The sequence below is a fragment of the Oryctolagus cuniculus genome, chromosome 14, assembly GCF_051225735.1.
Source record: "Oryctolagus cuniculus isolate XC-2025 breed Fujian yellow rabbit chromosome 14, ASM5122573v1, whole genome shotgun sequence".
Lineage (NCBI taxonomy): Eukaryota > Metazoa > Chordata > Mammalia > Lagomorpha > Leporidae > Oryctolagus > Oryctolagus cuniculus.
In genome coordinates, this window is record NC_142880.1 from 66401750 (window position 1) to 66418322 (window position 16573).

Consider the following 16573-nt stretch of genomic DNA (forward strand, 5'->3'; position numbering starts at 1 on the left):
GTGTTCTCATACTCTGGAGTGGAGGATGTAGTTACTTAAATTATAGGGTTCATAGAACCCAGGGATCTTGGACTCCAGCATCTAATCCCTGTTTGAAAGAGCCCCTTGGCAGAGTGGATTGTAAAGCACGCTCCTGGCTAAAACAGAAAAACAAAACATGGTGAGCATTCTTGGACGGTAGGCATTTCCTTTCTCTCTTTGGTCCTTTGCCATTCCCTTCTCCTGTAACCTCTATGGATCATTTAGTGGGAACTGTTTCCAATGAGAGCATGAACAGAATAATGTCATAAGAAATAGATGATGCTGGAAATGATGATAGGTTAAGATTTAAAAAACCTTGGAGGGACGGCACTGTGGCGCAGTAGGCTAAGCCTCTGCCTGTGGTGTTAGCATCCCATATAAGCACCAGTTCATGTCCTGGCTGCTCCTTATCTGATCCAGCTCTCTGCTTATAGCCTGGTAAAGCAGTAGAAGATGGCCCAAGTCCTTGGGCCCCTGCATGCACGTGGGAGACCAGGAAGAAGCTCCTGGCTTTGGACCGGCCCAGCTCTGTCCATTGCAGTCATTTGGGGAGTGAACCAGCAGAGGGAAGAGCTTTCTCTTTGTGTCTCCCTCTATTTGTCTGTGACTCGAACTCTCAAATATTTAAAAAACAAAACAATCCTTGGAAATGCTCTATGGCAAAAATTTTCAAATGTCTGCTGGAAATGAGAGCAGATTTCAGTTGCTGTGGTCTGAAATTCATGTATTAAAATCCTAACCCCGAGGGTGATGTTATGCCTACACTGGCTTTGGGAAGTGATTAGGTCAGAAGGGAAGAGCCCTCATCTTTGGGATTGGTGATCTTGTGAGAGACCCCACAAAGCTATCTAGCACGTTCCTTTGTGTGAGTACACAATGAGGAGCCACTGTGTGTGAGTTCTTACTGAACACGAATCTTGGATCTCCCAGAATCTAGAACTGTGAGAAATAAACGTTTGTGGTTTATAAGTCACCCAGACCACGCCATTTAGCAGCCTGATGGACTAAGACATCAGTCCCACAAGCTTGGTGTTCCTTTGGTTTTCTCTAACGTGATACTCTCTGCCTCTTTCCCAACCATCCCCAGCCCAAGCCTTTGGAAGCCACATTGTCCTCACCTCTCTAGGGAAGACAGATTTAAATGGCCTTGTCTTAGTTTAAAAGAGACCTAAGAGAGGGAACTGAGAAAACCTGAGGCTGAAAATATTATCAGTGAGAGTGATGAGAGTGAAATTAACACTGAAATGAGCCATTGAATGATACCCCAGCCTTCTTTGTGAAGCCAGTTGAATCGACTGCATTTGTTACAGGGCAGCAGTCAAACTGCAGCCTCTCCCTACCAGGTTCCTGTTGGACATGGCGAACTGAGAGAAGACATAATCGATGAGCGGCCAGCCTTCCCGGGCTTCAATGTAGCACTTCTCACACATGGTTTGGATGAGGAGGAGGATGGAATTTCTTACCTAGAGTAAGAAGCAGAAGATTTTACCGTTTGTTAAAGAATGGAAATTGACCTTCTCCTGTTCCGTAACTTGCGTGGATCATTTAGTGGGAATCTTTTCAAAAGGGAGCACACACTGAATAATGCCTCAATAAATAGACGGTGCTGGAAGTGACCTGTAGTTTATGTTTTAAGAAACCCTGAAAATGTTCTCTGTAACCAGGTCTTTCTCCTCAGCTCCCAGCACATAGCTTCTGTTACTATTTATTATGACATGTTGGTCATTTGGAGCTGCTGAAAACAGTGTCTCACTTATAAAATACTCTGTAAAAGCACAATCGATTGCTGGGCCAAGCATAATTAGTTACTCAATTTCAAAGTCCAAGCAGTTCTAAACTGGAATTTTGTTTATTAAATTTGGTGCTGATTCATTTGGTGTCAAAACCCTAACTGAACTCTTGTATAGCTATTAGCAGTCTTTGTTTATCCTGTGTAGTATGGATATGTATGCATTTTCTTGAAGAAATATTAATGAATTTAGATTGTGGGTTACTGTCACTCAGGAAAAACTGAGAATTTTAGAATATATATGGCCCCACGAATTATGAACTTGTATCATATTTTTAAAAATGTTGTTATATTTATTTACTAGATTGCTTCTCTGGAGAATACAAAGATAAAATTGAATCCCTTAGTGAATGTATGTTTTAATGGGAGTGGAAAAGAATACTTTGAGCAGAAAATCAGGGCTGTATGGTGGCCCAAGCATAAAAATTACATGATAGTCTTCCAAGGCAGGGGTGAAGAGGTAAGCCTCTGTATTCTGCCTGGAGACCTGGCCTTGCTTAGAACAGCTGTGCTCTTTGCTTCCATGTTAAAGTCTTTTTTAATTGAATTTTTTTTTGTTGTTGACTTGGTCTGCTGTTGGGCCAGGTTTATATATATATAATCACTCACTGTTATTTATTACAAAACTTAAATGTTTTTAAGCATAGTCACTGTGACCAAACTGAGAGGATTTTCATCTTCATTGACTTCTGTATAGGATTTCTTTCTATACAAAGTGCCATTTTCATACAAGAAATACACTAATTGCTCATTTTTCTTGATTTGTACCAGTGTTAAGTTCTGCCTCCCCTAACATGGAATACTTTATTCAATATTTCCTGATTATTTGTTTAATCAGCTATGTGCAAGACTTGCTATAGGTGCTCCCTGGTGGAAAAACAGAATATCTATTCCAAGGTTATTAGAGTTTGGAGGAAGACACATTCTCTTCATAATTAACAACTACATCTTAAATTATCTGAAGAGCATAGTGATGCTCTGGAAGAAGTCTTTTCTTCAAAGAGAAGCTCTTGTGCTGTGTGTACTTCAGGACTCTACCTTGATATAGTTTCTTTTCTGGAAAGATTGATTACTAGTTCTTTATAAAGCAGTCTCATAGATCCTTAAAGTGTCAATCATTTCATTCATTCTTAAAACTACCAGTAATGAAATAAAAGTGTTCATTGTCTTACTTTTTTACTGAGGTCACCCATGATGACTCTGACCATTTTTTCAATTGAAATGATGTGATCTCTCAGCTTGGGCTCTGAAAGACAGAGGGAGGAACTGAGAGGCCCAACTCAGTGGGAAAATATGTTTTAGGGTTAATGAACACCTTTTAGAATTTATGGCTTATAATCACAAGATCTCCTGTACATTTTTTTCCCAGAAACTTTAATTTAAGGTATATAAACTTTATGGCTTTCATAAATACACTTCTGGGACACAAATTTCTTGTACTTAATATTTTGTTATTTAATCCCCTCCTGATTCCTCTCCCCACTCCTTAAAGATGTCCCTTGCTTCTTTGTTTCCAATCGTATTTATTTCATCTTGCTTAACACATTACGTTCCATAGTGGCTTCAATACATCATATCCAAGAGATTGATTCTAAATTTTGTGACACTGCTTCATATTTCTTATAAGCTGATTCTTGAGTGAATCAAAGTGCTAACTGGATTTTTAAAAACTATCATGCCATACAAAAATGAATTTTTATATTATTGAATCTAAGATACCAATTTTATGATACAGCATTTTATATTTCATGAAAAAAGTGGCCAATTATAATTAAATATGCTATTAATAGTAAGAAGCATTCAGTATTTTAAGAATATATGGTTGGACCGGCACTGCGGCTCCGGCTCCAGTACCCCGTGTTCTAGTCCTGGTTGGGGCACCAGGGGATTCTGTCCCGGTTGCTCCTCTTCCAGTCCAGCTCTCTGCTGTGGCCTGGGAAGGCAGTGGAGGATGGCCCAAGTCCTTGGGCCCTGCACCCACATGGGAGACCAGGAGGAAGCACCTGGCTCCTGGCTTCGGATCGGCACAGTGCGCCGGCCATAGTGGCCATTTAGGGGGTGAACCAATGGAAGGAAGACCTTTCTGTCTCTCTCACTGTCTAACTTTGCTTGTCAAAAAAAAATATATGCTTGCTGGAACCAATAAAACAAATAATTCATTAAATCCTACTCTTTTCTAAATGTACCGGTTTCTGGAGAATTGCACACTTCTCCCATCCACCTCTTGAATATTAGGCCACTTCACCAACCAACTGGATCTTCTAAATTTTAAAGTTGATTTTTTTAAAGATTTATTTATTTATTTGAAAGAGATACACAGGGAGAGGAGAGGCAGAGAGAGAGAGAGAGAGAGAGAGAGAGAGAGAGAGAGAAAGAGAAAGAAGTCTTCAGTCTGATGGTTCGCTCCCTAGATGGCTGCAACGGCCAGAGCTGCGCCAATCTGAAGCCAGGAGCTTCCCCCAGGTCTCCCATGTGGGTGCAGGGGCCCAAGGACTTGGGCCATCCTCCACCGCTTTCCCAGTCCATAGCAGAGAGCTGGATAGGAAGAGGAGCAGCCGGGACTAGAACTGGTGCCCACATGGGATGCTGGCACTGCAGGCCAGGGCGTTAATCCACTGCGCCACAGTGCCGGCCCCTAAAGTTGATTCTCAGTTCTACTCATCCTTCTCATCTGGGTGTACCCTTAGGTGTCACAAAAGCTGAGAGGTAAATAAAAGTGGTGGTTTAAATGTAGGAGATTGGAGAAGACTGAGAAGACAGTTGCACTTGCACATGGTGTCAGGTAAAAATCTGAAGGGTGTTGGATGGGATTAGATATGCAGACGCTTTAGTTCACTTTTGATATGAAATCAACCACTCTGGCTTCAATCCCTGCTGCCTACCTTCTGCATTGATAGCTGATCTTAACAGAGTCAGGACTCCCAGTCGTATGACTTCGTTATTACTTCTTATTTGTTCATCAAAAAATTCCACGAGGTCTGCAGGGTTGGAGTGGGCTGCAGGTTTAAGAAATAATGGTTTTGTAAGCACTCTGATCTCAGGGAAAGCGCTTATGAGTGGAAAGAGAGGCATCTTATTGTGACCTTGTCAAAAGTCACTCTAACTAGAAATTTGGTGTCATGATGTTCCGTGTCACAGCATAAATTAAGCAGTTTGGTCGTGAAGAGAGGTTTGCATACCTCCTACCTGTGAATGTGACCTCCTTTGAAAAGTAGGGTCTTGTGGATGTAACCAAGTTGAGAGAAGTCATTAGAGTAGGCCATAGTTAACTATGGCTGGAGCTCTTCTCAGAAAAGAGAAGAGCCACAGGCAGAGGCTCAGTGAGAACACCCTGTGAAGACGGAGGCAGACTGGCTGGGGACCGGCAAGCTGCGATGGAAGAGCTGCCGGGAAGCAGGGAAGAGTGAAGAGGCGCCTAGCGGGAGGCCAGCACTCTTTTTCAGAAGCTCTCAGATAAAGTGAGTTGCTTAATTGGGGTGGGGGGGGGTAGGAGGAGGAAGAGGAGAAAACAAAGTGTGGAGATAGAGGAGCCCGCAAGGGGCGAAGTGGAACATAACAGAAAGGTACACAGTGGGGTAGCAGAGGAGACTTGGGTGCCTAGGGGAGAGTGGAGGTGTGCCAAGTACTGTGTTTCTTGTTCTCCAGGATTAAACTGCACCATGCTTTAGTATCCTGATCTGGGACCTCACTGGCTTTTATACTGCTGCTGTCAGGTCTTCTATCCGGGTGATAGAGTGGGTTGTTATGTCAAGGCAGGAAGAAAACAAAGAGGGAGACTGGTGTCTAAAGAGACATAGATAAAAAATGACTAAGGACAGGAAAAGGTGACTGGATTTGATACATTTTCACATTATTTCACCTACTGAAAAGAAAAGAAAAAGCAATTTCCTGTTTTCATGGTTACCAACCCAGCCTGCCTTTCTGGGATTTTTTTTTAAACTTTATTTAAGAAAGATAAATTTCAAAAGTACAAATTTTGGATTATAGTGGCTTTTCCCCCCATACCTTCCCTCCCACCTGCAACAATCCCATCTTCCCATTCCCTCTCCCGTCCCATTTACATCAAGATGCATTTTCAATTATCTTTATATACAGAAGACCAACTTAGTATATGCCAAGTAAAAATTTCAATAGTTTGCACCCACACAGACACACAATGTATAAAGTACTGTTTGGAGACTAGTTTTACCATTAATTCACATAGTATAACACATTATGGACAGATCCTACATGGGGAGTAAGTGCACAGCGACTCCTGTTGATTTAACAATTGACACTCTTGTTAATGGCCTCAGTAATCACCTGAGGCTCTTGTCATGAGCTGCCAAGGCTATGGAATCCTCCTGAGTTCGACAACTCCAATATTATTTAGACAAGGCCATCGTCAAAGTGGAAGTTCTCTCCTCCCTTCAGAGAAAGGTACCTCCTTCTTTGATGGCCCATTCTTTCCACTGGATCTCACTGAGATCTTTCATCTTTCATTTAGATCTTTTTTTTCCCCCCACAATGTCTTGGCTTTCCATGCCTGCAAAACTCTCATGGGCCTTTTAGCTGGATGAAATTCTTTTAACTGGAGAAAAATCCTACTTCCCTGGAACCCACTGGTCCTGGGCACTCAGGCATGATTGGTCACTGTTCCTGCTCTCTTGGGGAGGGCGGGGTAAAGAGACAGGCACACAATACTGTGATCTGGAGAAATATTGTGAGTGTCCACATAGCAACTGTGATAGGCTGCACAGCCTTTACCATTGTCAGCATCATCGGGGGAGGTGGTTTTTTTTTTTTTTTTTTAAAGCCACTTGGATGCCGGGTCCTACCTAGAATGAGGAAACAGCTGGAAGCTTCAATTTCATTTTCTTTTACTGGAGGCTTTGGAACTCTGCAGATCTGAGTGGGGAGGCAAAAAGGAGGGAAATATTAAAAGCAGGACACCGGTGAAAGTTAAACAATCGGATTGGAAAGCAGGGTCTTCTCACCTGGTGGAGTAAACTGATAAAGATGGATTTTCTCAAGTTCCTTGGAAGGCCAGTGTCGTAAAGGACAGCCGCTGTCAATATTTGCTTTAGACTCTAGAAGGGAAGTGCTCAGAGATGAGTTGGAGGCTGCAAATGAAGCAGCAGCATGGGATGTGGAAGGTGAAAAGTTCTGTGAGAACAAACCCGTGACCTCCTGCAGGGCCGAGTTTTCTTTGATTATGGCTCCTCTGTTTATTAGTGTCTCAGCAGCTTGGACTGTAAATTCTTCTTCCCTTCCTGTATGATGTCCCATCATCCAGCTAGAACACCTTCTTCGCTCCCCCACATTCCCCAAAAGACCCTCTGGAGATGCACCATCCCCCAGGAGATTTGCAGGATGCATCTCTGATGTATCTTACCTGAGTGACATGGAAATCAATCTCTTTGTCTTTATACTGGGTGAGGAGCCAGGGTACCTGGCTCAGGGCGTACTCATAGGTGTCTTCTCGGTGCAGCAGCAAGCTCACTGTGGGGCCATGTGCCTTAACGATGGCCAAAATCTGTAGAGGCAACAAGCGAATACCATGTCTGAGACTTTGCTGTGCTTTTTACACATTTCTCAGTACCAGGAGCTGTAGGTATCCGCCTCTGGCTTCTACTTGGTGTAAAAAATAACTTCGAGTATAAAATAGAAATGTAATGAACACAGAATACAAAAAATTTAGAAATTGGGCAGTCATCTGGATTAGCACCTAAGATGCCCCAATTTCATTTTGCAGTGCCTGGGTTACAATCCCAGCTCTGGCTACCAATTCCAGCTTCCTGATCAGGCAGACGCTGGGAGGCAGCAGGTGATTGTTCAGTAACTGAGTTCCTTCTGCCCAATTGCTGGTTCCTGGATTTTGCCTGCCCCAGTCCTGCCACTGTGGGCATTTGGAGAAAGAGCTAGTGAATGGGAGATTTCTTGTCTGCCACTAGAAAAAAAATTTAGAAATCACAAATATGAAGAAAACAGTATGCACAGTACTCTATCTACAGATAAACACTGTCTGATATATTTTAATATGTACTTAATTGGCCAGCGCTGTGGCTCAGTAAGCTAATCCTCCGCCTTGCAGCGCCGGCACCCCGGTTTCTAGTCCTGGTCGGGGTGCCGGATTCTGTCCCGGTTGCCCCTCTTTCAGTCCAGCTCTCTGCTGTGGCCCGGGAGTGCAGTGGAGGATGGCCCAAGTGCTTGGGCCTTGCACCCACATGGGAGACCAGGAGAAGCACCTGGCTTCTGCCTTCAGATCAGTACGATGCACCAGCCGCAGCACGCAGGCCGCAGTGGCCATTGGAGGGTGAACCAACGGCAAAGGAAGACCTTTCTCTCTCTCTCACTGTCCACTCTGCCTGTCAAAAATAAAAAATAAAATAAAAATATGTACTTAATTGACTTATTTCTTATCCATTTTAATTAAAATTTGACTCCACTGAAAACATCATTTTAAAATTTATTTGAGGGGCTGGTGCTGTGGTGCAGTGGGTTAACGCCCTAGCCTGAAGCACCGCATCCCATGTGGGCTGCTCCATTTCCTATCCAGCTCTCTGCAATGGCCTAGGAAAGCAGTGGAAGATGGCCCAAGTCCTTGGGCCCCTGCACCCATGTGGGACACCTGGAAGAAACTCCTGGCTTCGGATGGGCCCAGCTCTAGCCGTTGCAGCCATCTGGGGAGTGAACCATTGGATGGAAGTCCTCTCTGTCTCTCTCTGCCTCTCTCTCTGCCTCTCCTCTCTGTAACTCTTTCAAATAAATAAATGCATCTTTAAAAAAGTTATTTGAAATGGAGAGTGAGTGAGTGAGAGAGATCTTCTATTAGCTGATTTACTCCCCAAATGCCTGTAGCAGCTGGCTTGGGCCAGGCCAAAGCAAGCAGCCAGGAACTCTATCTAGGTCTACCACTTGGATAGTTGGGGCCCAAGTATTTGAGCCATCACTTGTTGAATTTCTGGAAGTGCATTAGCAGAAAGCTGGATCAGAGGGGCCAGCACTGTGGCATTGTGGGCTAAGCCTCTGCCTGTGATGCCAGTATCCCGTACAATCCCTGGTTCGAATCCCAACTGCTCCTCCTCCAATCCAGCTCTCTGCTATGGCCTTGGAAGGCAGTGGAAGATGGCCCAACTCCTTGGGCCCCTTCACCCACGTGGGAGACCCAGAAGAAGCTCCTGGCTTCAGAGATACTGCTATTGAGGCCATTTGGGGAGTGGACCAGCTGATGGAAGACCTTTTTCTTTGTCTCTCTCTCTATCTCTAAAATTAATAAATAAATCTTTAAAAAAAGGAAAGCTGGATCAGATGTGGAGCTTAGATGTGGACACTGGATATGGGTTCAGGCATTCTAAGTGGGAGATTAACCTGTTGTACCGCAACACCTACCCAAACACCATCTTTAATAATGTACTCACAGTAATGTTTCAGTCAATAAAGAATTGCAAATACATGGCTGTCCTACAAGAGTATATCATCTAGTGATATTGTAGCTGTTTTAGGTTATGTAAGTACAATCTATATTTATGCAAAAAAATTGTGTACCAACACATTTCTCAGAACATAAGTATCAGGCCGGCGCCGCGGCTCACTAGGCTAATCCTCCGCCTAGCGGCGCTGGCACACCGGGTTCTAGTCCTGGTCGGGGCGCCGGATTCTGTCCCGGTTGCACCTCTTCCAAGCCAGCCCTCTGCTGTGGCCAGGGAGTGCAGTGGAGGATGGCCCAGGTGCTTGGGCCCTGCACCCCATGGGAGACCAGGAAAAGCACCTGGCTCCTGGCTCCTGCCATCGGATCAGCGCGGTGCGCCGGCCGCAGCGCGCCGGCCGTGGCGGCCATTGGAGGGTGAACCAACGGCAAAGGAAGGCCTTTCTCTCTGTCTCTCTCTCTCACTGTCCACTCTGCCTGTCAAAAATAAAAAAATAAATAAAATAAAAAAAAACATAAGTATCATTAATATATAATTGTGTATATAGTTTTTTTAAGCTAATGTGAATGGTGAAATTTTTGTATCAGTTAAATTTTCTTGTGCAGCAAACCACCTGAAAACTTAGTGACTGATTACAACAGCCACTTACACTTAAGACTGTGTTATCAGCTAGGTAGCTATCACCCATTTCCAGGCAATGGAATTTTCTCACTTGAGATTTATAACAAAGGACTTTGTAGATCTTTGTTAAAAAATTTCTTCTTTCCTAGGTTCTAAAATCTCATTCTGTCTGACACTCCTCCCTCAGCAGTCTACTGCACATTGTCCATCTTAAGTTTTCCCTTTGCTTCCCCTTAACATTGATGCCAGCGGAACTCTATTTATGCATACTCCTACTCTACACATGCTCCTTGAAGAACTCCAAGGAATCAAAACCATTGATTTCTTTGTTTTATTTTTTTGATGGTGTCAGGTTGTAGATTTAGGTCTTTAATCCATCTTGAATGGATTTTTGTGTAAGGTGTAAGGTATGGGTCTTGCTTCATGATTCTGCACATGGAAATCCAGTTTTCCCAGCACCATTTATTGAATAGACTGTCCTTGCTCCAGGAATTGGTTTTAGATCCTTGATCAAATATAAGTTGGCTGTAGATGTTTGGGTTGATTTCTGGTGTTTCTATTCTGTTCCATTGGTCTATCCATCTGTTTCTGTACCAGTACCATGCTGTTTTGATAACAACTGCCCTGTAGTATGTCCTGAAATCTGGTATTGTGATGCTTCGTGCTTTGTTTTTGTTGTACAAGATTGCTTTAGCTATTCGAGGTCTCCTGCGTCTCCATATGAATTTCAGCATCATTTTTTCCAGAACTGAGAAGAATGTCTTTGGTATCTTGATTGGTATCGCATTGAATCTGTAAATTGCTTTTGGGAGAATGGACGTTTTGATGATGTTGATTCTTCCAATCCATGAGCATGGAAGATTTTTCCATTTTTTCGTATCCTCTTCTATTTCTTTCTTTAAGGTTTTGTAATTCTCATTGTAGAGATCTTTAACGTCCTTGGTGAAGTTTATTCCAAGGTATTTGATTGTTTTTGTGGCTATTGTGAATGGGATGGATCTTAGAATTCCTTTCTCAGCTGAGGAATTGCCTGTGTTTACAAAGGCTGTTGTTTTTTGTGCATTGATTTTATATCCTGCTACTTTTCCAAACTCTTCTATGAGTTCCAATAGTCTCTTAGTAGAGTTCTTTGGGTCGCCTAAATAAAGAATCATATCATCTGCAAAAAGGGATAGTTTGAGTTCTTCCTTCCCAATTTGTATCCCTTTAATTTCTTTTTCTTGCCTGATGGCTCTGGCTAAAACTTCCAGTACTATATTGAATAGCAGTGGTGAGAGTGGGCATCCCTGTCTGGTACCAGATCTCATGGGAAATGCTTTCAACTTTTCCCCATTCAATAGGATGCTGGCCATAGTTTTTTCATAGATTGCTTTGATTGTATTGAGGAATGTTTCTTTTATACCCAATTTGCTTAGAGTTTTCATCATGAAAGGGTGTTGAATTTTATCGAATGCTTTCTCTGCATCTTTTGAGATAATCATATGGTTTTTCTTCTGCAGTTTGTTAATGTGGTGTATTACATTGATTGATTTGCGAACATTGAACCATCCCTGCATACCAGGGATAAATCCCACTTGGTCTGGGTGGATGATTTTTCTGATGTGTTGTTGCATTCTATTGGCGAGAATTTTATTGAGGATTTTTGCGTCTATGTTCATTAGGGATATTGGTAATTTTCTTTCTTTTTTTATTTTTTTTTATTTTTAAAGGTCTTCCTTTGCCGTTGGTTCACCCGCCAATGGCCGCTGTGGCCGGCGCACTGTGGCCGGTGCACCGCGCTGATCTGATGGCAGGAGCCAGGTACTTATCCTGGTCTCCCATGGGGTGCAGAGCCCAAGTACTTGGGCCATCCTCCACTGCACTCCCTGGCCACAGCAGAGAGCTGGCCTGGAAGAGGGGCAACTGGGCCAGAATCCGGCGCCCCGACCGGGACTAGAACCCGTGTGCCGGTGCCGCAAGGCAGAGGATTAGCCTTGTGAGCCGCGGTGCAGGCCGGTAATTTTCTTTCAATGCTGCATCTTTTTCCGGCTTAGGAATTAAGGTGATGCTGGCTTCACAGAAAGAATTTGGGAGGATTCCCTCTTTTTCGATTGTTCTGAATATTTTGAGGAGAATTGGAGTTAGTTCTTCTTTAAATGTCTGGTAGAATGCAGCAGTGAATCCATCTGGTCTTGGGCTTTTCTTTGTTGGGAGGGCCTTTATTACTGTTTCAATTTCTGTCTCAGTTATGGGTCTATTTAGGTTTTCTATGTCTTCATGGTTCAATTTAGGTAGGTTGCCTGTGTCCAGGAATCTATCCATTTCTGATAGATTTCCCTGTTTGCTGGTATACAAGTCCTCGTAGTAATTTCTGATGATTCTTTTTCATTTCTGTGGTGTCTGTTGTTACATTTCCTTTTTCATCTCTGATTTTATTGATTTGAGTCTTTTCTCTTTTTTTAGTTAGTTGGGCCAATGGTGTGTGAATTTTATTCATTTTTTCAAAAAAAAGAACCAGCTCTTTGTTTGGCTGATTTTTTGTAATGTTTTGGATTCAGTCCTGATGATTTCTTCTATGATTTTAATTCTCTTCTCCTACTAGATTTGGGTCTGGTTTGCTGCAGTTTTTCTAGCCTTGAGATGCATTGAAAGCTCATTTGTTTGGTGCCTTTCCAATTTCTTGATGCAGGCACCTATTGCTATAAACTTTCCTCTCAACACTGCTTTTGCCATATCCCATAAGTTTTGGTATGTTGTGTTGTTATCCTCATTTACTTCCAGAAAGTTTTTGATTTCTCTTTTGATTTCTTCTATGACCCAGTGTTCCTTCAGGAGCATGTTGTTCAATCTCCATGAGTTTGCATACTCTCTAGGGATTCCTGAGTTGCTAATTTCCACCTTCATTCTGCTGTGGTCTGAGAAGCTGCATGGTATAAATCTAATTGTTTTGAATTTGCTGAGACTTGCTTTATGGCTTAGTATGTGGTCAATCCTAGAGAAGGTTCCATGCACTTCTAAGAAGAAAGAATGTAGGATTGAAAGTTCTGTAGATATCTATTAGATCCATTTGGGCAATAGTCTCGATTAAATCTTCTGTTTCCTTGTTGATCTTCTGTGCTGTTGATGTGTCTATTTCTGAGAGTGGAGTATTGAAGTGCCCCCCAGTACTATTGTATTGGAATCTAAGTCTTCCTTTAAGTCCCTTAACATACCTTTTAAATAAACTGGTGTCCTGTAATTAGGTGCATATACATTTATAATAGTTACATCTTCCTGTTGAATTGATCCCTTAATCATTATATAGTGCCCCTCTTTGTATCTCTTAACTGTTTAATGTTAAATTTATTTTGTCTGATATTAATATGGCTACACGTGCTTTTTTTGGTTTCTGTTGGCATGGGATATCCTTTTCCAACCTTTCTTTCAGTCTGCATGCATCTTTGTTGGAAAGATGTGTTTCTTGTAGGCAGCAAATAGATGGGTTTTGTTCCTTAATCCATTCAGCCAGTCTGTGTCTTTTAACTGGAGAGTTGAGGCTATTAACGTTCAATGTGACTATTGATAAGTAGTAACTTTGCCCTGACATTTTCCCAAAGATATTTTCTAGTATATACTTTGAGCTTATTTGTTACATAGTGGTGGTGCCCAAATGTATGCATGCAGCTTTTTTTTCTTTACTAATCATGAACATTCCCAAACTGACTAATATCTCCACTTAAAGTAACATGGGCATTCTTATCAAAATATCCACGTTAACAATATCCATTTTGCATTTTCACAAGATTGATATTTCTCCTGTTTTTCTCCTCTTGATTAATGGCCCTAATATCACTCAATCTGAAATGTAGGCGTCACCGCAGGTGCCTCCCTTTCCCTCATTTTAAACTTCCAATCGATGGCAAGTCCAGTTTGTTCTATTCTTCAGCATCTGGTTTCTCTGATCAGCACTACAGATACTATATTAATTAACCCCCTTATATTAATGACCTGGAATACATCTATGGCCTCTTGATATTCTTGTCTTCATCCACCCCTGTGCCTGATCCATTTTTAATGTTGACATCGGAGCAAGTTTTCTGGTTCTCAAATCCTTAAAATCTCATAAGAGGAAAGTTAGAGGATAATGGAGATACAAAATGGAAAGAACTGGAGAGCCATGAGTATTAATTTTTTTTGAAAAGGTGAGACGAAATAGGTGTTGGGTATTTCATAGAACAAAAGGTCTCAACCTTTCTGGTTTCATTGCTTCACACCTGATGTCACCTTTCCTCTGTGCTCTTTGCCTAGCCCATCACACTCAGACAAGTGTGCATGGTATCCCATATCAAATCGGTCCCCGTAGGGATTAATCCCTCCTTTAGGGAATGCACCTTCTCTGTGGTTAGCAACCCCAGCCTTGCCAGCACTTCCCTCTCTGAACTCTGTCAGAGTGCCAGAGTGCTTCCCTCTCTGAACTCCCTTATCACTATGTCTAACTTCTTGATCACTTCTCTGGCTCTTCCTATGGGAAGCAAGGAGAGTAGTCATGGAATGAATGCACTAAATTTTGTTTCCCATGTGACTTGCAGAAAAGTCTTCTGTATGATATCTTACAGTTTCATGTTTGCTAATAATTTGACCACCCCAGTATTTAGCAGCTCAAAGTGCGAAAAAAAACTGAACTAGAGAAGACAGCTAAGTCTTAAACCTTTTATAATACAGCAATAAAAAATCTAAATGGGATGTAGTTTATCCTACTTTTAAAAAATTGCAGCCATTAAACAAGCTAAAAATTGGATTATATATGTGATTGGACTTTGCAATCATTTTTTTCCTAAGGCGTTGCAGTATTGTGATGCAGCTAAACACATTATTTAGATGTTATTTTATTAACTGTGATATTCATAGACAAGAAATTTGTGCCTAGTGAATGACTCAGCTCAAAAATGGTTGATTCATTTTTTCTTTTTCTTTCTACATGTTGAAACATCAATTTTATGAGTGAGGGGATATTAGTCTGTTTAATCCCTGTTGTCTCCTAACACCTATAACAGTTTCTGACATGTCATGAGGATTCAATAAGTAATAGTTGAAAGAATGAATGACATGGGAAAAAAGAAAGATCTGATGAACTTCATAAAACACAATTAATAGTGTCTAAAAGAACTGAGCTTAATTATATCATTAAAAGAAGAGAAATTCCAGGCAGCATAGAGGAGGATATGGCTTGAGGCATCCTGATGATCCACTCACATGCGTGGGTGATGCTATGGGGGCCCATTTCTCCATTATGTACTGGAACAGCATGAAGATCTTGTCAGATAGTCGGTTGGCATCCAATCTGGGATAGGGGAAATCTCTCCAGTGGTTGACATACTTGTAAATGGCTTTGCTGAACTTCTCCAGGGCTGCATTTAAAAAACACAACCACAGACTAAGAAAAAAATACAAAGATGAGAAGAACTATATAATAATTTGAAACAAGAAAACTGATGATTAGCAAACATTTACTAGTTTCTGTACAACAATATGACTATACCAAATATATAAAAAGTGTACAGCCACATTGGTGAAATGCAAGTTAAAACTATAAATGAGGGGCTGATGCTGTGACATAGTGGGTAAAGCTGTGGCCTGCAGTGCTTTAATCACCTATGGGCACTGGTTTGAGTCCTGGCTACTCCACTTTGGTTCCAGCTCTTTGCTATGGCCTGGGAAAGCAGCAGAAGATTTCCCAAGGGGGCCTTGCACCCAAGTGGGAGACCTGGAAGAAGCTTTAGGCTCCTGTCTTCAGAATGGCCTAGCTCCAACCATTGTGGCCATCTGGAGAGTGAACCAGCAGCTGGAAGACCTCTGTCTGCCTCTCTGTAGCTCTGCCTTTAAATAAATCTTTAAAAGAAACTATATAATGAGCTACTAACATATACCATCCAGAATGACTAAGACTTAGTTAATGCCAATGGTTGACAAGACTAAGGTGGAGTTGATACTCTTACATACTTCCTGTGGTAGCTGAATTTGTATAAACACTTTGGACAACTCTTTGATATGACCTAATAAAGTTGAATGTGTGTTCTATATGACCCAACAATTCTAGCCTTAGGTAAATAGACATTAGATAGGCATATATAGATATATATAGATAGGCATATAGATAGACACCAAAATCTTGTGCAAGAATGTTTACATTAGCCTTTTTTTTGTGGTAACAGCCTCAAACATAAAATAACCCAATTATCTGCTAATAAGTAGAATTTAAAATATAGTATAGACAAGTAATAGGTTATATAAATGAAAATGGACTGCAGCTAGAGAACATTATGTGCAAACCTCACTAACACATGAAACCAGTGGTATCAAAAGTCAGAACTGTGGCCCTTGTTGGGAGGAAACACAAGGGATGGAGACCTTCTAGCAACTAGTAATGCCTCAAATCTTTAGCTGAGTGGTGGCCCCGTGGAAACTTTGTAGTAGCTCATCAACATCTATACTTTTGTTCTGTATGCTTTTCTTTGTCTCTGTTTTACTTCAATAAAAAATATTGGACCTGTTAAAATACCACTTGAGCCATTAATTGACATATATTTGAATCAAATGCATCAAAAATATTTTTTTCTTTAAACCTCATGCTACCCATTTCATGGGATGATAAAGACATTTCATATTTCATTGCCTTAGAGGATATCGCATAGTAAGTGAATGTCTGGAAAAGACCCTGAGTTTCTTTATTTTTTTATTTTTATTATTTATTTATTTATTTATTTATTTTTGTCAG

The 16573-nt window shown here is 41.5% G+C and overlaps 1 protein-coding gene and 1 long non-coding RNA gene across 8 annotated transcripts in view; one reads left to right on the top strand and one right to left on the bottom strand.

The window, feature by feature from the left end:
• Positions 1–16573, bottom strand: part of MROH2B (maestro heat like repeat family member 2B) — an 82676-nt gene that overhangs the window by 58212 nt on the left and 7891 nt on the right. Inside the window, exons 6-12 of the mRNA XM_089313160.1 lie at positions 15052–15206; positions 7185–7325; positions 6787–6879; positions 6628–6697; positions 4693–4806; positions 2983–3056; positions 1362–1484 (exon numbers count right to left, since the gene is read on the bottom strand). Coding sequence (XP_089169286.1) covers positions 1362–1484; positions 2983–3056; positions 4693–4806; positions 6628–6697; positions 6787–6879; positions 7185–7325; positions 15052–15206 — 770 coding nt within the window. The remainder of the gene's footprint in view (positions 1–1361; positions 1485–2982; positions 3057–4692; positions 4807–6627; positions 6698–6786; positions 6880–7184; positions 7326–15051; positions 15207–16573) is intronic.
• LOC149122367 (uncharacterized) overlaps positions 1–16573 on the top strand; it is a 205609-nt gene that overhangs the window by 14763 nt on the left and 174273 nt on the right. The window lies entirely within an intron of this gene.